General features: G+C 38.5%; 1 protein-coding gene across 1 annotated transcript in view; it reads left to right on the top strand.

The window, feature by feature from the left end:
* Nucleotides 1-25,425, top strand: part of LOC122798890 (amiloride-sensitive amine oxidase [copper-containing]-like) — a 341,036-nt gene that overhangs the window by 311,468 nt on the left and 4,143 nt on the right. Inside the window, exon 4 of the mRNA XM_044067997.1 lies at nucleotides 332-464. Within this exon, the coding sequence (XP_043923932.1) occupies nucleotides 332-464 (133 nt within the window). The remainder of the gene's footprint in view (nucleotides 1-331; nucleotides 465-25,425) is intronic.

The raw sequence follows: 25,425 nt of genomic DNA, 5'->3' as shown, positions 1-25,425 counted from the left end.
TAGATATAGATATAGATATAGATATAGATATAGATATAGATATAGATATAGATACAGATACAGAGAGTGAGACAGGATTATGATTGAGTCTCCAGTCGTTATCTATCTGCTACATGTTCAAGACATGGATGTCAAGGAATTTGCCTGAAGATCCCCGGTGAGAAGTATCTTTCTAAAATGTTCTGCTAGCCAACTAATATGTTTTCCCAGATTCTGCTTGTCTAGTTCAAAGAGTTTTACACAGACCTTATAACCGGATATGATTTTTATAAAGAGAGCTGCAAAAAGCCATTGTGTATTACTGTAGTCTCATGTTTATGCTTTATCTCAGGTATCACCTAGCTGTGACACATCACTATAACATTGAAGAGACCAGCAGTAGCATTTACAATCAAAATGACCCATGGGAACCTCCAGTCTACTTTGAGAGCTACATTCACAACAATGAAAACATTGTTAACAAGGTAGGTACAGCAAGTTAAGATCTGTCAGTATCTATTATGGTAAAAATATAATTCCAGTAGTAATTTACTTTGGTAGCAGTATACAGGTACAGGCCCAGATTACATTATTGGGTCATATTTAACTTCTAGTAATTTAAAAGTGTTCAGATAGGAGTGAAATAAATATTTCAAAATATTTGCTGAATGTGATACAGGAGTAGTGGCTAATCAAAAAAACTATAGGGCTTCCATAGTCTGTCAAAGTTGTTCTCTCTGAGAAATTGATGGGTAAAAATAACTTTTTATCATCTTGAACAGTAACTAAGCACAAAGCATACTCAACTCAAGTGAAAAAAACTAGAACCAGTACTGGCACTTATATAAAATCCATCTTAAATTTCTTTATTATTAAAGCATGGGATTAAAGAGACAAACATCTGAGCCATCTGATTGATATAAGAATTCTGTTCCAAGTTCTAGCTACACTATTGGAATAGAGACTGACCCCAGCAGCCGTTTGTGATTTGTAGATGGTAAGCAGTTGTTTATTATTTGATCAAAGGGGACAATTTGGAAGATAGTATTGGAATGAGGTCTAATTGCTGGGCAGGCAGGCGGGGTATGGATGATTTTATGGGTTAAGGTGAGCGAAGTATAAGATAGGTGGTGAGGAATCTTGAACCAGTTAAGTGCTTTTAGTGCTAAGCAGTGGTGAGTAAGGTTAGAACTCAGTGACGCATGTAGGTTGGTCATGATAGGTGCTCCATACAGGAGAGAGGGTAAGAGGTAAATGGTAGCTAGAGTTACTTTGGCAGAGTCTGTAAGGAAGTTCTTTACTCTATGTAAGGTACCTAGTTGTTGATGGGTTTTCTTGATGCTATTGCGGATATGTAAATCGAATGTAAGATTGTCATGTGAAGTAGTTTTGTATGTGAAGTAGCTTCAATCATCGTATTATTTAAGCAATACATTTTTAAAGTTGTTTTTTTTCACAGAAATGGGATTTTGGAAAAAGGAGAAGTAATTTAGTTTTGGATGGATTTAGTAGCAGGTGATTATCCTGTAGCCAACTTTCCACAGAGCTAAAGGCTTCTTGAGTAATTCTCTGAAGATATGTAGGTTATCTAAAGTACATATTAGGGTAGAATCATCCGAATATTGTATGAAAGAAGCTTACTACCAGGATTTATGCAGATTGTTGGTGAATCTATTGAAGAGTAGAGGGCCATGAATGGAGCCCTGTGGCACACTGTTATTGGCAGTAAGGAAGGCAGAAAAAGTGGAGAGCCATTTACAGACTGGTATCTATCGGTTAAGTAGTTGTTAAGCCATTGTAATGTAGGTTGTGATAGCCCAAAGAAAGGTAGTTGGTAGAGGAGTTTTTGGTAACAGACTAGATCAAAAGCTTTAGATAGATCAAGGAATACAGAGAAACAAGTTTGCCTTTGTTTCTGGCTTTGTTAATAACACCTATGAAAGTTATTAAGGGTGTGGTAGAGCTATGGGTGGGAGTAAAAACATGCTGTGTGGGGGTCAGGACCTTTTCCTGAAGAATACATTGAAGAAGTTGTTTGTGAATACACTTCTCTAGAATTTTTGACAAAGATGCAAGGCTGTCACATACAAGTACCTATAATACCAAACAGGTTATCAATAACACACATACACTACACACACCTCACATGGTTAAGACCAGATGAGAAGACCCACATATGCTGGTTCTATTTGCTTTGTTAGTTGTCACTAGGCCAGTTACTGTGATATGTCTGAAACTGATTATATCAAATGAGGTTCCTGCTTTATGAAGGGGAATGATGAAGATTTTTTTCCAAACAGAAGGAACATATGAGTCCTTGCTAGATCTGTTAATCAGAAGAAACATAGGATGGGATCTGGAACTGGCAGCCAGCTTGAGGCATTCTGCTGGGAGACTGTCTACTGAAAAAGAATAGGGTTTCAGTTTAAGAAGTAGCAATTTGATATAAGAAGTTGGGACGGATTTTAAGGTGAAATAGGGGATGTTTCCTATCTGAGGCAGGGGCATGTCAGGATTGTTGGGAAGAAAATCTTTAATAAGGGTTTCAATACTTTCTTTATAATGTATGTTAATCCAAGCAGCTATTTTGGTGAGAGTGTTATTTGGGACAGGATTAAAAGTGATGAATGTTCCACGGTGGAGTATATTATTAATACAAAACCATGGGTTACTAAAGTAGATTTTCTTGTCTGCGATAATCTGTCGTTTAGTACAGTTATGTAGTTCTTTAAAGTGTTGTAGGTTTTGAGGAGATCCATATTATAACCTTTCTTTCCAAGTTGTATCTCTTTCCTAAATTAGGTGCCTGCTTTGAGTGGATAACCAAGGAGTACTGTTATTCTTTATTCTGAAAAATACATCAAATCCACAACCAGTAACCAAAACAGAAAAGAGAAATATGGTGACACTACACAGGAAATACAATAGTTTAATAAGCACTTTCATCCTGAAATTACAGGACTTCATCATGTTTGAATTTGGTTTTATTATTATATAATGACGTGGGCAAGTATATGAGATACATAGGTTAATAGGTGTTTAGAATGCTGTTGAGCTGTGAGGATCTTAAGAAGGCCAGAGTTACATTTTCACTGTAGTTTTCAGCCCTTATATTTTGCATAGGAATAATCCAGAGTTCGGCAGAGCAAGGATATGCAGGGACATTTTCTTGCTGTCCCTCTATAAGAGGGACATGGGTGCTAATCTGGGAATTAATTTGTGGCTTCCGATTCCCTCATCCTAATTACATTTGAGTAGAGTAAGAGAAGTATGTTACTTTATGTGGATTGGAAGGCAGTTCCACAGAAGATGTATTATTTGTGATAGATGGCTATCCCTCTAGCATGTTCTATTTATATCGCATAAGAGATTGAGAACCCTTGAGGGGCTGTTCATGCCACCATTGGACTTGTGAATGTGTAATAGGTCTGATAGGATAGGGTCTGTTGAGGTTCTATACACAAGGCTGAGGTCACTTCTATGTAGCCTATATTGTATGAAGAAATGAAAAAGGTCTTGAGATGATTTTTATAGTTTGGGTGATTTAGACCTTTAATTTTTCTAGTCAAAAAGTGTTGTGGTCACTTCAGTTGTGTAAAGTTTTGTACAGATACATACTAAATGTGACATTATATTCAATGATCACCTGATATGAGCTGAGTACAGTATGATTAGATCCCTGGATCTGTACACCATTCCTTTATATATACGCTGGCCAAGGAAAAAAAGAACTTCCGTGTAATAATGGATACATGGTGATCAAAGGATATCAACATAGGTTCCCAGATTCTGACCATGGGATTAATCCTAGGGGAGGGGTTATGAATGTGATAGTAACAAAGAAAGTCAAGTTTGTCAAAGGATACAGTATTTAATTTTACTCCATTGTTTTAACATCAGCCATTTATATGAGAAAGGTTCTTGTGGAGGATTTTGGTGTCCTCTGCAGAGTTTATAATGGCACTGGCACTGAGTTTACAATTGCTTGCATACTTAGTCAGCCATAAACCCTTAATATTTCTTTGATCTACAAAAAGTAAATGCCAAAGAGGAATGGGCGAAGGACTGAACCCTGGCATAGGTAGGCACAGAGCAAGGAATATAAATGGAAGAATGAACAACTAACTAACTAAATAAATAATAGGTATAGTAGAGATGCAAAAGAGAGACACCTGAAAACATTAAATAAAGGGAGTGTAAGTATTAGCTGATGTCGTATGATGGCTGCAGCCATGCAGACCAGGGGGGAAATTGCATTGGAAAACAAAAGTACTTTTACCACAAAAGTAAATGAACAAAGCTTCATATGAAAAACAAATCAAATGCATAAAGCTCGCATTACAGTAGCAAGCACAAAGTACCAAATTACAATGAAGATATCACAGACAGTTGTTTTACACAGGAAGTAATTGTGCAGACATACCAAATATGACATAAGAAGCAGGCAGAGCTGTTCATTCAAGACATGAAAATGTTGACAAGTCCCAGGAATACTGGTGCACTGAACTGCAACAAGTGGGCAATTAAATATATATTAGTTGTAAAGGGGAGGGGTTGGCATCATATTTACCTCACAGATACAAGGTACAGCGTTTGATTCTCACCTTTGGTTATTAGTTAGGCTTGTAATAGTCTACAGACTGATGGTCTAGTATTTACCTATGAGAGCAAAGTAAGAAATGTGACACAAAGGATACAAGAAAACATTTCTAATGTCAGAAAACTTTAAGAATGTCTCTGCAAAATAAATAATGTAAGCAAAACATGTTTAACTTCATCCATCATGGGGAATATATTCCAGCTTAGCTGGAGGATGTAAGGAGAAGTGATACAAAAATGCTTTGTTGAAGGAATTAGGTAGAAGTCAAAGGATGAAGTAAATAAATGACCTTCTCTTAACTGAGTAAGCCCACTGGATACACAGCCAGTTTTCAGAGGTAACTTAGAAGCAATCACTGGTTATGTGATGTGGTCAAAGTCGCACAGCAGGCAAATGAAAGACGTGAGAATCAAAACCAGTATTGTTGTACTGTCAAGAGCTAGTGGCATATTTTCTTAAGCCATCATCAAACTGACAGAACCTAAGCATCTACAATGCCAAAAGAGTGACAAAATGATGGTGAGACTGACTGGGAGGGAGGTAGAACACACAAAAGCAATACTTAGTCTGATGTCCCCACACTGGGACAGTAATCAAGGAGCCTGTATCCTCACCACTGAGACTGGAGAGGGGAGTCCACTTGGAATAAAAATGTATACACTCAATATTTCCAGATGCAGACCTCTCTGCATCAAGCACAATTTCCCTTAAGAGCCCACCGGGGACACACTCAGTCCAGACTCTGGATCTCTTTATCTGTCTCCCTCCAGGTCCCCAGTAAGACTCCCCACTGGTAGAGCTGTAGGGTTAGGTTCACAGCCAAGTGTCCAAGCCAGGTCCTCCAGTGTCCTTTCTGTAAGCCTAGAGCTTTGTTCTCACACCGTGGGATTTGACTTTTCACACACACACACACACACACACACACACACACACACACACACACATCTGGGAGAGGCTGGCACAGATTTGCCTCCTGAGTCTCCTTCTGCCCAGAGTATAAGGTAGTTATCACTGCCACCAGACACTCCACATTCAGCTACTGTAAGGCCCTTAACAAAGGGTGTCCAATTCCTCTTCTTCTTTCCGCTTTTTCCCTGGTTAGGGGTCGCCACAGTGGATCTTCTGTCTGCTCAAGATTGGCAGTGGAGTTTTACGGTGTTGAGTTGCCAGCCTGGTGCCCAACCTTCCATGGAAGGCACATACACGCACTCACGCCTAGGACCAATTTGGAGTATCCAATATTTTTCTTATTCTTGCTAAATATCCACTATATGGAAATTCTGGGCTTTTTGCATAACAGTAATACATAATTCCTTCTTTACCCTCAACAGTTCACATTGTCATCTCTATGCCTCTTTCTTGGCCTGTCATTTTTTGTGGATTACTTTTTCCTTTTACTATGGTGTATGTGTATGTGGAGGGGGGGGTCTCCCTGTCCATATATTATTTTGGTCTTTTACCTGGGCTTGAAAGTGGAATATACTGTAACTAACAGAAATGCAGATCAAGTAAAGTGAAAATATAATTTGTTTAGGGAACTCTTCTACCAAGTCTCATTTAAGCAAGGTATGCTTTAAAATATGACTGGACAGTTACTAAAACTTACTGTGCGCAATTACAGCTATCTGCAGGTAGTACCTGCAGTTAAATTAATAACTTTGAAGCTTCCAGAATACAGTCTAAATGCTGTATTGTACACAAAGTAAGATTCAGTATAATTCAGCAGCAGAAATTCAAAGAATGTCCATTTACACTGTATAATATTAATACTAATACAAATGGTAGTAGTTGACCAAGACAGCTAGGCCTTCTGGAGTGGCCCACATGGTGTCATCAAATAAATATAAGCACACTCAAAGGTTAAATACTTTCAACAAAGACCACCCTCAATAAAAGTTTTAAATATATTTAATAATAAATAATAAAAGACCATGAAAATACTGCATATAAACCACAGAGTTCAAATCACAGAAAATATTGACAGTAACATTGCTGTAAAGACTCAGACAAGTAAAGCAAAACAATATCTAAACTAAGCTTCACTATATTCTTGACTGAATTTTGGAGAATTACTATTCCCTAATAACTTACTTGATAGAGCAAGGCACAATGAAATACATGAGCAGTCTTTCTAGTCAGATTTCCCAAAACAGAATAGTCAATACTCAGAGATTACTCCCTGTAAAATATAATATCCAAGATGGCTTGCAGAATGACCTCATCTGGTCACCTGACTCTAGGTTCTTACACTATTCCCCTTTGAATCTGAGACAGGAATTTAGTATAGATGGCTACAATACACATCTAAATGTTTCTGGCAGTGCCCTGGAGCCATGAAACAATTACAGTACTTCCCCTCTTCATTACAGAGGCTTGTCATGAAAGGAGATACTGCCAGCCCAACTATCTGGAATTTTGTAAATAATTATATGTCATTTGTGAATATCAACATGATTCATATAAGATACTTATGTTACAAATGAATTAGAACTGTATGTCAGGTGTATATCAAGCTGCTGGTACAAACGTGTGTGTTGAAAAGGTTTTTGCAAGTGCTTAAAATGCAACCGCAGCATGCCATACTGGAATAGAACAGAAATGTACCTGCACTATTGTAACTGTTTAGATGTATATATTTTAGCAGTGGAAACTGGAATACAGAAAGTTAACTTCAGAAAAATAGCTGAAATTAAATTACTTAATGGCCAGGTCATAAAAAGAGGTTATCTTTCAGTTTATATGCAAGAGACACAATGTCTAAAACTCAGGAGATTTCTGTATTGTCTTGGAAGTGTTTTTTTTTTTTTTTTTATGACTTCCACCATTTCCCAAAGATCTGAGGAAAAGCCATTGTATATGTATTTTCACAGCTGAATGCTAAATACTGCTAGCTTGGAGCAGTACTGCCAGCAGTGGAGCTTTTACCCAAGATAGAGTCAGATGACAAGAAATTATGTCATTCTGCAAGCTATCCCAGCTGTAATATTTGAGATGTTAATTTAAGAACTCTTTGAGAGAGACATCATTCTGTATTCTGTCTTGGACCTGACAAGATCCATTCACTACACACTTGCCTTGCTGTGTAAGTATGTTAACTAGGGTATAGTAATTCTCTTAGATATAGTCAGGGATGTAACAAAGCTTAATTTAGGTGTTTTCTTTATTTATTTGAGGCTGTTCTGCTATGTTGTTTTAAATAGTTCCTGTGATTTTGAACTCTGATGTAACTGTGAGTATTTTCTTGTTCTTTCTTTCTTTATTATTAATATATTTAAACCTTTCATTGTGGCTGATCTGTCTAGAAATATTTAAGTTCTGATAGTACTTGCACATTCATTTGGTGACACTGTGTAGGCCACTCCTAATAGCCTTGCTCTTGGTCAAACTACCATTTGTATTAACAGTAACATTACACAGTAAGAGTGGATACCCTTTGTTAAAGACCTTAAAGTAGCTGATAAGGAGTTGGCTGGTGGCAGTGATAACTACCTTATAGTCTGGGCAAAAGGGGCATAGCTAGTAAACCTGTGCCAGCCTTTCCCAGGTGTGTGTGTTTGTGTGTGTGTGTGTGTGTGTGTGTGTGTGTGTGTGTGTGTGTGTGTGTGTGTGTGTGTGTGTGTGTGTGTGTGCGTGTGTAAATCAAACCTCAAAGAGTGTGTGTCAGCTACTTGGGCAGGGACACAAAACACTGGTTGGACAGAGAGAGTGCTGGAGGTCTTGGCTTGGCCATTCAGCTGAGATCTCAGCTCTATAGCTGTGCCAATGGGGAGTCTTAATGGGGAGCTGGAGAAAGAGGGAGAGAACATCCCCGGACTGACTGTGGTCTCTGTGTTCTCTTAAGGGAAATTGCACTTGATGCAGACAGCTGCATCCGGAAATACTGTGTGTGTCATTCTCTCAGTGTATGTCCGCCACTGTTGCCAGTGGTGAGGTCTGAGACTCTTTGATTACTGGTCCAGTGGTGAGTTGTCACAAGGCTATTAAACAATTGTCGCTCCCAGACATACTGATTCCAGTTCCATTCGGCACAGTGAGGTGCTGTGTTTATGACTTAACAGCTAATTTAATTTCAAGGATTTTCCAAAACTAACTGGACTTGAGATTAACCGCTTCTCTTCCAGTGCCCTTTGTTACAATATAAACATGCAGTTCTAATACATTTGTAACATAAGCACCTGTACAAATCAGTATGATATTCAAATGCCATAGTGTTCTAATACATTTATAACAAGCATTTGTGAAAATCAGTTTGATATTCAAATGCCATACATTTCTAATACAGTTGAAATACAACATCTTGTATAAATGAGTTTGATAGTCAAAGGACATATCATTCTTTACAGAACTACACCTAGCTAGCCCTTATCATCACATTTAGTTTGAGATATGTGCTCAGCAAGTAACTAGAAGCAGGAAGTGGGGAATGTTACAGCCAAGGGTGATCAAGCACAAGTTAAGGATGGAGTACTCGGTGAGATGGAAAGATAAAGACTAGAGAAGAGCATTCACAGATATACATGAATAGTTCAAAAAGAAAAACAAAATGTAAAAAACTACAGTAAAACTGCAGTATAATAAATACATGGGCACAGTATGATAGGAATATAAAGTAATCTACTGGTAAGAGTATTAAGTAATCTACTGGAAAGAATATAAAGTAATCTGCTGGCAGCATACCAAAGAAGATAATATTCAGCAGAACTTGAGTTTAAATGCTATTAAAAAAAAATCTTGAAAATTCATCAGAAAACCATAGTGTAGGAGCAAATGCAGGAAAAGTCAAAACACCTACATAACAGAGCAGTATTTTGGTTAGCTAAGTAAAGAGGAAATCACACACCTGAAAAAATAAAGATTAGGCAAAGTGAAAAATCAATCTAGAATAGAAAAAAAACAAATTTATATTAGATGTAACAACTACTACAGCAGGGCTAGATACCTGATGGTGCCAACACTGGCTACAGGTGATGGTCACTGTTGATGTGACATCATGCCACCTTGTACACAATTAGAAAAGCGGGGATTATGCTGGTGAACACTCAAATTTAACAACTGGTCTATTATTGATGGAGATGGAATGATAAGTGTACAGCAGAAAGGGGAAAGAGTAAAAACAATGCAAAAAATATTAACAGGGAAGAGCAGAAAAGGCAGAAGGAGGAAGGGATGTTGAATCAGAGTATTAATATACTCAGTCACTACACAGGAGCAGAGTAGGCTGGTAAGAGATCTGTTTCAGTGGGTAACACATAGTAGCAGATAAGTGTATTTGCTACAAGTACATTTAGAAGGGTTTTTATTACCTGATTGAACATTTAGGTTAGCGAATACCTAAACGGCAATCTGATAATAGCGAAAGTAAAAAAACGCGAATGGCCGATTTAAACCAGGGAAATAATTCCCTTGGCCATTATGCAGATTTTGCCCCTTTCCCTACTGTAGAGCAATCTCGGAGTTGATATATTTAGTTTGGGGTACAGCCCCTCACATCGAGGGGTGTGGGGTACGAAGTTCCCACTTCATTTTGGTTTAAAATTTTTTTTTGCAGCCAAGGGAATTCATTCCCATCATTAAATCAGCCACTCGCTGTTTTAATTTTTCGATATTACCAGATTGACGTTTAGGTCTTCACTAACCTAAATGTTCGATCGGGTAATATAGACATTTTGGAAGGTACTATCAGATTCTGTCTGGGACCCAGAAGGTCCACAAACTACATTGAGCCACATGACCCACTGAGCCTTGAACTCACTTGGCCAATCAAACTCCACAGGAATGAAGTGAGTACTATAGCCTATGGGCTAAATGCAATAGCTAGGTGGTGAAGCTAATAAGGACAGCGATATAAGGAATGAGATCATAAGATGAGACAGAGAAGGTCTTGTGAAATTAAATACATTTATTTAGTGAGCAATACAGCTCATAAAGGAGAGCAATAGTCATGTTACACGAGACTCAGAGAAACGCAAATGGAGCAAAAGCAATGAGTGAAGAGAAGATGGATGAGGAAAGGTTTGCAAGAAGCCTGAGATGAAAAGAAATAAAAGGAAATAAATGTGACAGAAACTAAGAAAGAAAACTAATCTGCAGCAGCTTTGAAAATTGTAGAAGTACAAAACGTTGATGAAATTTCATTTGAGAAAAACAGATAATCCATTTTACATGACTCTGGCATTTGACTGCTCATCAATTTTTTTTTTTTTTGCTGTGACATTTGAAATTTGGCTAAGACATTAACAGTTTCTGGTAGTTGGCTAACAGGGTTAGGTACAACTTGGGCAAGAAGGCATCTAGTACCAACACAATTAAGCATTGTTTAGATATAATACTACCGGTTTACATGCATATGAGTGAACGGCCGATGTCCGAACTTGCACATGTCGAAAGCAGAATCCTAAGATCGCATAATGTCAAATTTGCAGATGCCAAACCCGGAATTACTGAATGCCGGCCAGGCTAATATTCCCCCCTCTCGACCCATGGTAGCGCTTGTTGCGACGGTTGTGTGACTGGGAATTTCTTATTCTATGTTGCATGCGACATTATAAGCATCCACGCCTATGAGATTCAACATTACGGCTCTAAATAATGGCCGTTCAGCATTTGGTCACACAACCAAATGCATGTATTCTGATATATCAGCCTCATTTCGTAGAGAGAGCAAGTCCTGAATGCAGACCAGATATATTAGGTTTAAGAAGTGGCATAGACACTATAGAAACCAACCAGGGATGATGGAGCTAGTGGCCAATGTCAACTTGCCCAACAGGGGTCAGGGAATATAGTCTGACCCACTGCATTTCTCACAGCTAGAAGAGGTGCTTGTCTCAGTATGCACCTTTACTGTCTAAGATGTCCTCACATACCAAGCTGCATATGCACAGTAGATGCTACTACAGACATGCTTAGGAGGATGCATGAATCTCGGAGGAGAATTGTAAGATTATGAGCATTTCATATGGATGCAAAAAATTATTCACCCTTCTAGGGCTACCTGGATGAAAACCCATCATCTGAAACTGATTGCCAAAATATGGTATTACTAGGCTTAACCTTTGCAGAGATGCGGTATCCTCCTAACTGGCAGATGTGGATTGGTTGCTGTTGGGTTGAAGAAGACAGTTTAGGACGGAAGGAATGAAAGGGTGGCAGAATAAAAAAGGGGTACAAATGGTCAGCAGGCAGTTGTAGTGAAGAATGACTAACAAGTTTTGTTTAGGTACCATTTAAAGGTCAAAGTGATGGGTGGGACTATTGGATTAATCCCAGGAATGTGGTTTTCAACCACATATCATGGATTTTCAGATACAAATGCACCAACTCCATCAACAGCATCTTTCTTCATTTATCACTTTATATTGGCTATTCTCTAATGACTGTTTAGCACCAATACCTCTGGAGGATTACTATCATAATATTGAGGCACACTGCATCAATTTTGTAATATTAATGCTGAAAATACCAAATATGGCATATGCCAAAACGTATATAGTTGAAAGTCAAATGGGTCGATGCATGATGTTTTTGCCCATGTACTTTTGGCAAAGCATGAGATAACATAATTGATCAGTATGCCCTACTGTAACAATGTACTGAACTCATGACTGTGTATATGGAATATGTTGTAGTCTTGTAGGTGTTTCACTGTATACATTTGGCATCCTCATTTAAAGGATAGTGTGTATTCAATCTGTGTGTTTATAATAATATTCAAATGATCATGCAAGCAACAGTATGACAATCCCCAACTATTATGTATATGTAACAATGTCAATGAAAGTGTTTATAAATATTGCCTTTGTTTTAGTTGGAATGTGCAATAGAACTTGAATATCAGTACCGCATAATTTGCATTTAATTTTTAAGGTACGGATGCTGTCACTTTCACATGTCCTTATATATCCAATATTGAATTGTGTGTGTGTTTACATAAAGTTTTGCAGTTTAAACGCTTTGTAACTACATGTCCCATGTGCAGATCCTGAGTGGTAACTATAAAGTTCATAATACAACCAAGGAGTCACCTCAAGACATGCAATTACCCAGTGCTATAGGATCAGCTTACACTGCAGGGCCATCTTAAAAGGGTAAAGCTCCTCTAATTATAGATAACTACATATATAATTTGGGGAAAAAAACTGATGATAAAAGTATTGGTGTTGCACAAAGAAAAGTATGGAAATGTGCAAAGGCAGATGTGTAATACTGGAGGTAAGGTAAATTATTAATGAAAGAAACAACAAAGCAGGATCCACCAAACACGATTTATTGCAAGCTCTCTGACGTCTCGGCCTAAGCCTTCAAAGGAGTACAAATCATATAAAACACTACATACATATATACCAAAATAATTAATCAATTAAGGCAATTAAACAATTAGCTAATATAAAATAATTATAATCAATTTAACAACATTTTCCAATTAAAATCCTCATTTAAACCATAAGGAAATAAAGTTTTAAATTTTAAAATATATACAGCTTCTTTATGTAGCAACAATTGTTTGATATTCAAGTTACTATATTTATACTCATGTATCTGTTCTAAAACCGTTGCTTGTAATTCCTTACTATCACCATTATGAAATTTTAAAAAATGCATAGCAACAGGACTTTCTTCTTTTTTGTTAATGATGTCCCTAATATGTTCCAAAAGCCTTACTTTAAAGGCTCTCTTGGTTTCTCCTATGTAAAACTTCCCACAGGGACAACAAAGTGCATAAATAACTCGTTCAGAGTTACAATAAAAAATATTGTTACTCTTAAAAGGAATATGATTAATATTTTCAAAATATGGAACTACAAATCGACATGCTTTGCATTTACCACATTGGTGAGTCCTCCTACTGGCCATATTATAAACTATAGTATCAGATGAAAAACTAAATCTACTTTTTACTAAAATGTCTTTTATACTTCTTCCCTTACGATAAGAAAATTTTAAATCCATATTCAGCCAAATTTTCACATTACTCAAAGAACATAGATATTTCCAAAATTGAAGAATTATTTTAATAAACTCTGTAGTAAAACAGCGATAGGTAGTGACAAAATAAACTGTATCTTTTTCTTTTTGGGTCATATTAACATTTGATATATTGTCAAGATTGACCAATAAATTAGAATGACAAGTTCTTTTTTTATTAGTCCCACAAAATCTACTATAACTATCTTGTAATATGGAATTATTGTAACCTCTCTTAGAAAATGACTCTAACAATAAATTTAATTCTTTATAAAACAATTCATTGGTATTACACAGTCGAGAAATTCGAAGAATTTCACCATAAGGCAAAGATTTAACAGTATGAGGGGGATGTGAAAGTGTTTATAAATATTGCCTTTGTTTTAGTTGGAATGTGCAATAGAATTTAAATATCAGTACTGCATAATTTGCATTTAATTTTTAAGGTACGGATGCCGTCACTTTCACATGTCCTTATATATCCAATATTGAATTGTGTATGTGTTTACATAAAGTTTTGCAGTTTAAAAGCTTTGTAACTACATGTCCCATGTGCAGATCCTGAGTGGTAACTATAAAGTTCATAATACAACCAAGGAGTCACCTCAAGACATGCAATTACCCAGTGCTATAGGATCAGCTTACACTGCAGGGCCATCTTAAAAGGGTAAAGCTCCTCTAATTATAGATAACTACATATATAATTTAGGGAAAAAAACTGATGATAAAAGTATTGGTGTTGCACAAAGAAAAGTATGGAAACGTGCAAAGGCAGATGTGTAATACTGGAGGTAAGGTAAATTATTAATAAAGTCTGTAAGTTATCATCATGATTCAGACTTTGTGACAGCTTCTATGTATGTTACTAGGGATGCAATAAATGGATGCTCTTCCACCAAGGTAGATAAACCTTGCTAAATAGTTACTGAAATACTGTTAAGTATATCTGACAATGTGGTCACTCACTTAACTAATACAAAAGCTTTAAAACAAACAGTACTATGGGTAAGACAAACAAAAAGAGAATTCAGAGAGAGAGGAGAGAGATCCAAGATATTACAAAATTAACACAGACATGTTTCTAATTGTCTGGACATTTTACAATAAAGCACCGAGGTTGCAATGACTGCAGTCAAATTATTAACAGTGTTGTCATAAGTACTACAATAAATAACATAATCAGTATGTGTTAGTCACACTTTGTGATGGTAGCTGGCACATTTCCAATATTAATACAAGAATGCAAGCAGATATGCATACTGCATAGTAGCATTAAAAGTGGAAAATATTGTTCCACTAGTTTGTGGTATTTTGCCATCAAACTCAGAGTCATGCTATGACACTTTTTGGTGTACACTGCATGAAATTTTTGATGAAAATAAGTTATCATTCTCTTCATCAGTAACTTTATTGTGCTCCTGAAAAGGAGACGTGAATAGCTTTAAGGAAAAATACCTCTTCCAAAGGGTGTTGGCTTTATGTATATCCAATTGTGTGGCAGCAGGTGCAAAAACTGCATTTAGCTATGAAGTTTGGGAATAACAGGAGGAAGTCATTGGCCACCATTCCTATACTCTTTGCAGTCTCATTCTGAAACCACTGGGATACTTCAGTGTCAACTTTTCCAAGAAGCCAAAACATTGTTGAAGCTTGGCACAAAAAACTATGCATATGAAATGTTCTTTGAGCTCTGCAACTTGAGCAAAATCATATAGACAACTTAAGAAACAGAATTCTTGTTAGTATGCAGCCTCCATCACAAAAAATATGGAAATTGGCATATAGACAGAAGTGATTCCAAAGATTACTGTGTCAGAGGACTAAATTTACATCATGTGGATTTGTAGAGTGTTGGTCACCATTTGGCTAGGCTTATATAGGGCCTAGGGCCAATAGCTGAGTACCTACCTATGAACCTACGAACCTCTCCTTATTATAGATGGGTTTCACATTTTCATATGTACTATGAACTGTATGACATGCCATTTAAAAGATATGTGCAAGTTATGTGTCATCACATTGTGAAGGAATACATGCACATAATGTACAGCCTTAATGCATAGGTTGACCGCAGTACTTCTAGTACTTCTACTAGGATCATTAGAAGCCTAGCCTTACATTCTCATGGTAGTTTTTAACCTTTATATAGGTTCATAGGTTCATAGGTTCATACTAGGCTATCTGCCCGAGGGCATTTACAAGCCTAGCCCATCGTTTTGTGGCTTAGGCCACCCCTTTAGTATGGGGAACTATACCCATTATTTTTCTGTGCCTCTGTCGAGCAGTGACACTGAGGTAATCCCTGGGGTATATCTGCGATCTCCCATCCATTGGTCAAGATTTCTCTTGAACAAGGCCAGCGAGGTGCTCTGCCTCACATGTGATTTTGTTCCACAGCATAGGGAGTCTTTGGGTGATGAATCTATCCCTCCAGCAGTTTAAGTCTCCCGCCTGTGGCTCTGATGGATCTAGATTTTTGAGGTGAAGCATATTCATCAAATCTGGGTTTGACATGGCCTTGTATGTTAGGCAAAGGTCACTGAATAGAGCTGGAGTTCTTTCAGTCGGGCAGCATAGGACAGATTTTTGAGACCCTTTATCCTTTTGGTGAGGAACCTCCAGCTGCTGCAAGTGTCTGGTCAGATACATTCCGAATGGGGCATTGTACTCAATCATTGGTCTGATGAGTGATGAGTAAAGGGAGACTATGACCTCCCTTGATCTAGATGAGAATCCCTTCATGATAAGGTGGGCAATGTAGAAGGTCTTCCTAACTACTTTAGCTACATGGGTGTCGAATGACAGACTACTATCAACCTGGGTCCCCAGGTCCCTGATAACTTCTTCTGTGCTCAGTGGATTGCCACCTATTTGGTAGCTAGGGTAACCTTGTTTTTCCCGAAGGGTATGACTATGCATTTTTGGCATTTAACTTTAGGCCGTGGCTCTGGCACCAGTTATCCGTTTCTGTGAGACCCTTCTGAAGGATATCTGTGTCAGATGTGTTTTCTACTATGGCCCAGTTTGCAGTCATCTGCAAACTTTGTCAGCCATAACCCTCCTGTGTTTGCTTGTACTAAAGTAGATGCCAAACAAGAGTGGGCCCAGGACTGAGCCCTGTGGGACACCACTTGTGACAGGCTTTGAGTCTGACATGGCGCCAGCAGCTCTGACCCTGTGGGTTCTGTCACTCAGCCAGTTTGCAACCCATCTTGTGATGTATGGGTTGACATTTAAGCTGATGAGTTTTTCAATGATATAGCCAGATCGAGGTAGGCTGTATGGACTGCCTTTCCCTCATCAATGGCTTTGGTGACTGTTTCAAAAGTCAACCAAGTTTAAAAGGCATGATCTGCCTTTGACAAAGCCAAACTGGGTTGGATCCAAAGTCTGCAAATTCCCTATGTCTTTATTTATGAGGTCCATTATGATCCTCTCCATGGCTTTGCAGATAAGGCTTGTCAAGCTAATGGGAAGTGGTACCACAGTTGCATCCAGAGGTAAGACTTTGATTAAACAGCTGTCCTAGCTGTGGGTTTAATTCCTCATTGAGTTCATGGAGCACACAGCCGGGGACACCATCAGGTCCCATGGATGCTGTGTTTTTGCGAGAGCAGTTCTCACTTCTGGAGATGTTTGGGGCTGCAATCGTTTGGTATAGATATCTCTCCTTTGGGGATGGGGAGAAGTTTGCACTGAACCTGTCAGCCAGTATGTTGGCAATGTCTGTAGGATCAGTAATCTTCACATCATTTTGAACTAGCTCTGAGCATATCTGGGAGTTTCCTCCCAGGTTTCTAACATAGCTAAAGAAGGCCTTATGATTGTCTTTTGAGTCTTTAGCTATTTTTCTCTCGAAATTTGCTTTGGATGATTTTATGAGAGCTCTTAGTTTTTACTTATAGTGATCAAGGGTGTCTTACCTTTTAAGGATTTTGCTCTATCTTGTAGTAGCTTCGAAACTCTGCTGTAGAGTTTGTTTATGGCTGGGGTCCACCAGACTGGATGCTTGCCTTTGGTACAAAGAGTCTTTGTTTTGCTTGGGATTGCCTTATCCATGCAGTCCTGCAGGTGCTGGTAGAAGGCATTTGTAAGTGATTCAGCGGGCCTTAAAGGAGACCACACTAGTCTTTAGAAGTGTGAAGTCGGCTTTTGAGAAGTTCTTTACTGTGGTCTTTTTTATTTCAGGTGGGGGTGGGATGAGGACCTCCAGCGAGATTAGTTTGTGGTCTGATCTCACCAGTGAGGGGTACACCTCCGGTGTTGAACATTGTGCTCCCATGTTCGTGATGATGAGATCAAGTATGTTATCTCCTCTTGTGGGGATGGTGACTAGTTGTTCCATGGCATTTGAGTTTATGAATTCCAGGAACTTGGGCTTGAGTAGTGTTCCCAGTCTATATTAGGGTAATTGAAGTCACCTAGTATGATGGTGTTTGGTGATACATTTATCCCTCTAGTTTTCAGGAAGGCCATGTGAGGTTCCTGAGTTTGTGAGGGTGGCCTGTAACATGCTACAATTTGCAGAGCAGTCTTGCCTATGGTTAATTGCACCTGGATGGTCTCCGATGCATCCAGTCTTGAGGTGTGGGTGTCCTTGATGAATATGGATATATTGTCCAGATTTTATGAGGTAAAACCTGATAGAACCAGGTTTCTGTCACAGCACAGACATCGATGTTCTCCATACTGAGAAGGGGCATTTTGAGATTTAGACTTCTGGCATTGAGCAGCATTACCCTTTTTTTTTCCTTTTTGTGTTCTAGGGTGGTAAGTTTAGAATTTGAGCCTTGCCTAAAAAGGCACTATGCAAGAGCCTTTGCCAATATCCGAATCCCAGGGTGACAGGTGCAAGCCGCCCCTTAAGGCAGCGTGGCTTGTCCAGCATGTCATCCCAGGCAGACAGACACTGGATCCCTTGAATGACACCAGTGTTTAAGCCAATTGTTAAAGCTGATCATCTTATCACTGTATTGTGGCATCATTCTTGGTGAAGGTAGGATACTGCTCAAGGTCAGGGTCATACCTGTCTGGGCTACATAATCAGAGAGCTCCTCAATGTTTCATGTAGTCCGACAATGACTGAATCATATTTGTACCTGCTGTTGAGAGACCTGAGTGGGCAGCTTACTGTGACCTTCTCCTTACTCAGTCTGGTGTCAGTGTGTCTGACTATGGAGTCACCAATGACTAGTGTGTCTGGCATTGTGTTTGGCCTTAAGGGCTGTGACTGTTTGACACTCTGACTGTGAGGTCTATGTGTTGCAGGTGTTGTGTTCTGAGGTGGTGGTTGTTTGGGTGTCTGCTTTGGTGGCCTCTGCTGTTTTGGTAGATTTTTGATCAGAGCCTTTGTGTGTTTATGTGTATGATTTGAGGTTGTAATGGTAATATGTGAGACTGGGTCTATAGTGTGTGTGGTAACCTTCTCCTCCTGACTGGTCTTGCCAGTCCTATGTTGAGAGAGCTCAGCCTCCAGATGTAATTGTGTTTTGTGAGGAGGAGAGGGTTGTGAGGCAATTGTAACATTGCCTCAATATTGTTCACCAGCTGAGCAGGAGAGGACACTAGCAACTGATCCTCGACATGCTAGAAGGAATAGACAAAAACTTTAAAAAGATTCCGGGGACGGGTGACCGAGAAATGGGGGTTGCTTTTGGGGTACTATCTATGACAAGAGTGGCAAGTGCTACGCTTAACAGATAGAGAATAGTCTACTTGGAGTCAAGTAGAGATGATCTTTTTAATTATAGGATACGCTGATTAGATCAGTAGTATAGTTCGAGGAAGGTAGTTTTAAGGGAAAATTTGAAGAGTGGACTTTAGGTAGAATAGTTTAAACCTGCTTAACCGTGCTGCCCTAGTGTGCAACAGTGGCAACTCAAGCGTGCTTTATAGCAGGGGCTGAAAGACAGGAAATGACCCAAATTGGCCAACAAACCACCAGTCACTGCCCTAAACCACTCCTCCGAGGACAAATGAAGGAGTTATGGAAATGACCCCTAGTGGCCAATAAAACTACAGTTTCAAGTCAGTAACCACGGGGCAGGGAAGCTGCTCAATGTTAGTCACTCCCACTGATAAACACAGAGACCCTCCTTCAGCCCAAGCAAAAATGGCCTCACAGAAACTTTCAAACAGTTCAGGAACAGCAAGCCTGTAACTGAACTTTTTTAACTCTCAGAAAAGTGGGAAAAGCAAGATTTTTTTTTGTTTTTGTTTTTAAGTAATATCAAGTTACAACAGTGCAGTAAATGACCCCACACAAGAGTGTTAGGTCAAGGACAGAAAATATGCAAGTTTTACTAATACAGAAATCAAGTTTGCAGCTATGCAGAAAAACTTAGCAAATAAACAGAGAAAAATACGGGTGCTTCACCAACAGCCAACAAGCCTGAAAAGACGCTCAAACCACGAGGCAACTAGGTTTTAAGAGAGGAAGATGAAGGAGTTATGGAAATGAAAACTACAGTTTCAAGTCAGTAACCACCTCTCCGGGGCAGGAAGCTGCTCAATGTTAGTCACTCCCACTGATAAACACAGAGACCCTCCTTCAGCCCAAGCAAAAATGGCCTCACAGAACTTTCAAACAGTTCAGGAACAGCAAGCCTGTAACTGAACTTTTTAACTCTCAGAAAAGTGGGAAAAAGCAAGATTTTTTTTTTGTTTTTGTTTTTACAGAGATAGCAGAGGTTCACATATCAAGTTACAGTAAATGACCCCACACAAGAGTGCTAGGTCAAGGACAGAAAATATGCAAGTTTTAAGAAAAACGATTTAAAATTAAGTGCAAACAGGAAATTCAGCAAACAGCTTTTGGTTGTGCTCTAAATACAGCTACTAATACAGAAATCAAGTTTAACAAGCCAGAAAATGGGCAGCTATGCAGAAAACTTAGCAAATAAACAGAGAAAAATACTTAATATCTCCACCAACAGCCAACAAGCCTGAAAAGAGCAACTAGGTTTTAAGAGAGGAAGATGAAGGAGTTATGGAAATGACCCTAGTGGCCAATAAAACTACAGTTTCAAGTCAGTAACCACCTCGGGGCAGGGAAGCTGCTCAATGTTAGTCACTCCCACTGATAAACACAGAGACCCTCCTTCAGCCCAAGCAAAAATGGCCTCACAGAAACTTTCAAACAGTTCAGGAACAGCAAGCCTGTAACTGAACTTTTTTAACTCTCAGAAAAGTGGGAAAAAAGCAAGATTTTTTTTTTTTTTTTTTTTTTTTTTGTTTTTGTTTTTTACAGAGATAGCAGAGGTTCACAAGTAATATCAAGTTATAACAGTGCAGTAAATATGTTGTGCATAAATAATCAAGAACAGGAAGAACAAGAATATGTTGGAACATTACTTACTGCCATTTTCCATAGGGGTCATGGGTGCTAAGCCAGGGTGAATTTATGTTTTCCCATCCAGTCATCTAAATTTCATGTGAATAGAGTAAGAAAAGTACTTTACTTTACTTTATGCTGACTGCAAAGTGGTTACACAGGAGGTGTATTCTCTGTGATTCATATCTGTCCCTTCAACATATCCCATTTATGTTGCAAAATAGGTTGAGATACACTGATTGGGTGTTTATGCTACCACTGTAACAGACCTGTTAAGATAAGGACTGTTAAGGCTATATATGCAAAGCAGAAGTCACCTCTTAATAGCCTGTATGATACCAAGATGAAGGACAAAGTTTTGAGGCCATCTGCATATGATTTTTGGACCTTGATTGCTTTAATGAGAAAGCAGTGTGGTCATTCCAGTTGTGTCAAGTGTTTGGACAGGTACATGCCAAAAGGGATATTATACTCAATGATCAGCTTAGTGAGAGATAGTGGAGTGGAATGATTATATTCCTGGACCCCTGGATCATACCGTTAGATATAAGCTATTCAATAAAAAAGGACTTTCTTATAATAGTGGATATGTGGTGATCAAAGGACAGTTCATTGTCGAAAGAGGATCCCAGATCTCTGACTATGGATCAACTTTCAGGGATGCAGAGACTCAAAAACTACAACTATTCTCTGTCTCATATCACCTACTTAGAGGTGACCTCTGCTTGACTTACAAAGCCATGTCTGACCCAGCTCTGTTAGAAATGCTACATTTAAATAAATCCCAATCCCTCCACACCACATGCTCCAGAGACCTCAACCTCACTGCCACAATCAACAGAACAAACTAGAGGGACAGGTTCATAACTCAGAGACTGCCCATGCTATGGAATAGACTTCCCATACTTGTCAAGCAGAGCACCTTGCTGACCTTCTTCAAGAGAAATCTTAATGAGTGGATGGGAAATAGAAAATTCACCCCGGGGATAACTCCAGTGGCTCTACTCGACAGAGGCACTGGGAACTAAGGTTGGGTGGCACGATGCCAGGGTAATCCTTTGGCTAGGTTTGTAAAGACCCCAGGGCCATTAGCCTAGTACACACCTATGAACCTATGAACCTATGTCTTATCAGTGTGATAGTTACAAGGATGATCCTTCTTACCAAAAGTTGCTATTATACATTTATTGGCAATTAGTTTTAGTCTATGGTTTTGACTCCAGCTATTTGTTTGAGGAAGGTCATCTTGGAGGATTTTGGTGTCCTCTGTGGGGTTTATGATGGCTCCAGGTTTGCAGTCATCTGCAAACTTAGCTGTAGATCTTTTACATTAGCTTTGACCTTTGAGAAGTAAACACCAAAGATTGGTGGCTGAAGACCTGAATCCTGTGGTATACCTCTAGTGACAGGACTTTTGTAGAAGGTATACTTCCCACGCTAATTTTCTGGGTTCTATTTATGAGCAAGTTTGCTTTCCAGTGAGTCACATAAAGGTTTACATTTAACTTTGATAGGATGCCTGAATGTGGGAATGAGATCAAACACCTTTGCAAGGTTTAGATATGTGATGTGTACTGATTTGCCCTCATCCATTGCTTCAGTAACTTTCTCAACAAAGAAGGCAAGAGTCTGTAGGTTTCCTATGCCCTTATTTATAAATGCCATAATGATCCTTTCCGTAGCCTTATAGATGAAACTGTCCAGGCTTATGGGTCTATAATTACATGGGTCAGCTAACGTCCCACCTTCGTGCAAGGGGATGACTGTTGCAATGTGTTTATACATTCTGCACACTAACACCAACTGCAATTAACAATTTTCTCCTTTTTGCTTTTCTGCAAAATATTACCTACAAGCATACATATCAAAATGCAACAGACTGATTGCACTATATAAATGCATAGTACATATTTTGACAGACTTGATTGCACTGAGCACATGGTAGTGACATATGCTTAAAAAATATTGAACGTCGAAGTGCAGTAAAATTCACTAATTAAGCATTTTCAACATTCTGGTCTTTGGACAGAGGTAACCCTCCTAGATACCTCTGTTTTACTCATAACTTAGCTCATTAATTCAATCCATTTGTTTTCTACTTCATCATGTAAGTATTTGTATCTAAAAATAGTTCTGTCCTATTCGGCACATTCTGTCTCCGGGTATGTGATATCATTTAGTATTAAATCTGCACAGAGCTATGCATCGTTTCATACGATTCTAACATTGTTATCTTCATCTCACATCTGGGTTTGGTTGATTTGATCATAGTCACGAGTTCCCTTAACATCATTTCATTTTTCTGCTCCTTTTTTCTTACTCCAGAGTTCCAGTCCTTTTATCTTTGATAAAATCTTTCTACTCAGCTTGCCCAGCTTTCTCTAACCCAAAGTGATCCTATATATGCCATGCATTTGTTTAACACTTATCAAGAGTAACATCAGCCCAACACAGTAATTTCTTACATCCCCAATGTAAATCTTTTAGGATGTGGTCTTGCTCCAGTCTGTCCATTTGCATTAACTAAACATCTTACCAGCAGTAGACCTCATACACTCCAGAGTCCATTATGGAACAAGTTCATCTTCCTGCAAATTCAATAATATATTTCTTTTCACAATTCGGTACCATTTTTCAGGCCATTATTCTTCAAATGTTTTTTGCATGTCTGTTTCCCTAGGGATCATGATGTGCCAAACTTACTTAGTATCTCAGTGATGGTATGCATGCCATGATGTTCTGATCTACCCACCAGAGGAATAGCAAGCTTTGTTACAGAACAAGTAACATCTGTGGAGAAAGTCATGGCCAGTGACTGGGAAGAAGGAAATTTAATTTGCATACAATGAACTTTCTGCACTAAAGTCTTAGCTTATTTAAAGAAAAGGCAGTATGTTACCATGTAATGAAATAAGTGATTTACACTGAAGGAGCATTTAGCTTTCTCAGAACTGCTTTGTTTTGCTTTTTACCAAAGGATTTCGCACACTATATATAATATTATGTTGTTCCTAGGAAAATGCTGCTTCATTCCAATGTTTCCTACTTAAAAATCTTTGTTTTAATATTATTGTCGATTAAGGAATGAAACATATATCACATCCCAAGTATGAAGTCAAAGCTAAATGTAGAGCAATGTCGACAAATCCCAGCTTATAAGACATCATTTTGCAGTCTTATCATAACATTATTAGAAACCCTAACACAATACTAACATGTTTTCCTTTTCCTTTCTCAGCATTGCCTTGGTTTGACGTTTTCAACTTCACTGTGTGCGCACACATACAGACAGACAAACAGGCACAGACATATACATGTATGCACTCACACACACACACACACACACACACACACACACACACACACACACACACGTGTGTGTGTGTGTGTGTGTGTGTGTGTGATATATATATATATATATATATATATATATATATATATATATATATATATATATATATATATATATATATATATACAGAGAGAGAGAGAGATGGTAGATTTTATACATGTAATCTAGCTATTAATCTGTCTCTAGACATATCTAGAAAAGTGATTCCACTTTTTAATTATATTCAAAACTCCAGTCCTGCCTCTCACTAGACCATGGTTTTGCCATTTAGCTTTATGAATATTGTGAGACGTAAAATCAGTCCATATAAAAAGTAAATGATATTTGCATGTATCAGCTGTCAACCAATGAGGACAAAGCCATCAGCATTATGCAGCAACAACAATAATAAGTTCATAGGTTTAAATGCAATGACTACGCTAATGACCCGAAAGGGCCTTTTTAGGCCTAACCACATTTCCCAAGTGAATCGGACAGGTTATAATACTAGTCATTTTATAGGGACCATAGGGGGCAGACCGGTGGCAAATTTTGATTACTCATCCACTGATCCCAAGTTTTGCTTGAATAAATACAGGGAGAGGGATGAACTCTAGTTCACATGGATGGGGAACTTGTTCCAGAGAAGGAGTAACCTTTGAGACATAGTCCTGCTCTTTCAACATGTCTTATTTATGTTGTAGATGAAGTTTAGCTCCCTAGAGTGGGCGTTTCTGATGCTATTTCTTTTGTTATGTTTAGCAGATCCATAACGACTGGATCAGAGGATGCTTTGTAGGCCAGACATCGATCATCCCTCAGCAGTCCATAGAAGACTGAGTATAAGGATAAGGCTTTGAGGCAGTCCAGTAAGGATACTTTTTTTTCTATGCTAAATATTCTTTTTCTAGGGAACATCTGTAGACACTTGAGTTGTTGTATGTGTCTGGTCAGGTACATACCGAATGGGGCATTGTAGTCAATGATTGCTTGGGGGTTGGTATAATGGTTAAAGTGTTTACCTTACAGACAAAAGGTACATGGTTTCATTTTCACTTTTGTAAGGAAAATTAGCTAGGCTTAAAATGGCTTACAAGGTCAGCTCGCCTAGAACGTATCTATGAATATATAATGAGGGCAGAGTAATATCAGACAATCACATCCTTGTGTCTATATGCCATACCCTTGCTTATAAGTTTCACAACACAGAATGATTTC

This window comes from Protopterus annectens, chromosome 3.part1, assembly GCF_019279795.1.
Source record: "Protopterus annectens isolate FY-2018-M chromosome 3.part1, PAN1.0, whole genome shotgun sequence".
Taxonomy (NCBI): domain Eukaryota; kingdom Metazoa; phylum Chordata; order Ceratodontiformes; family Protopteridae; genus Protopterus; species Protopterus annectens.
Note: the sequence above shows the minus strand (reverse complement) of the source record. Positions and strands in the feature narration are given on the sequence as shown.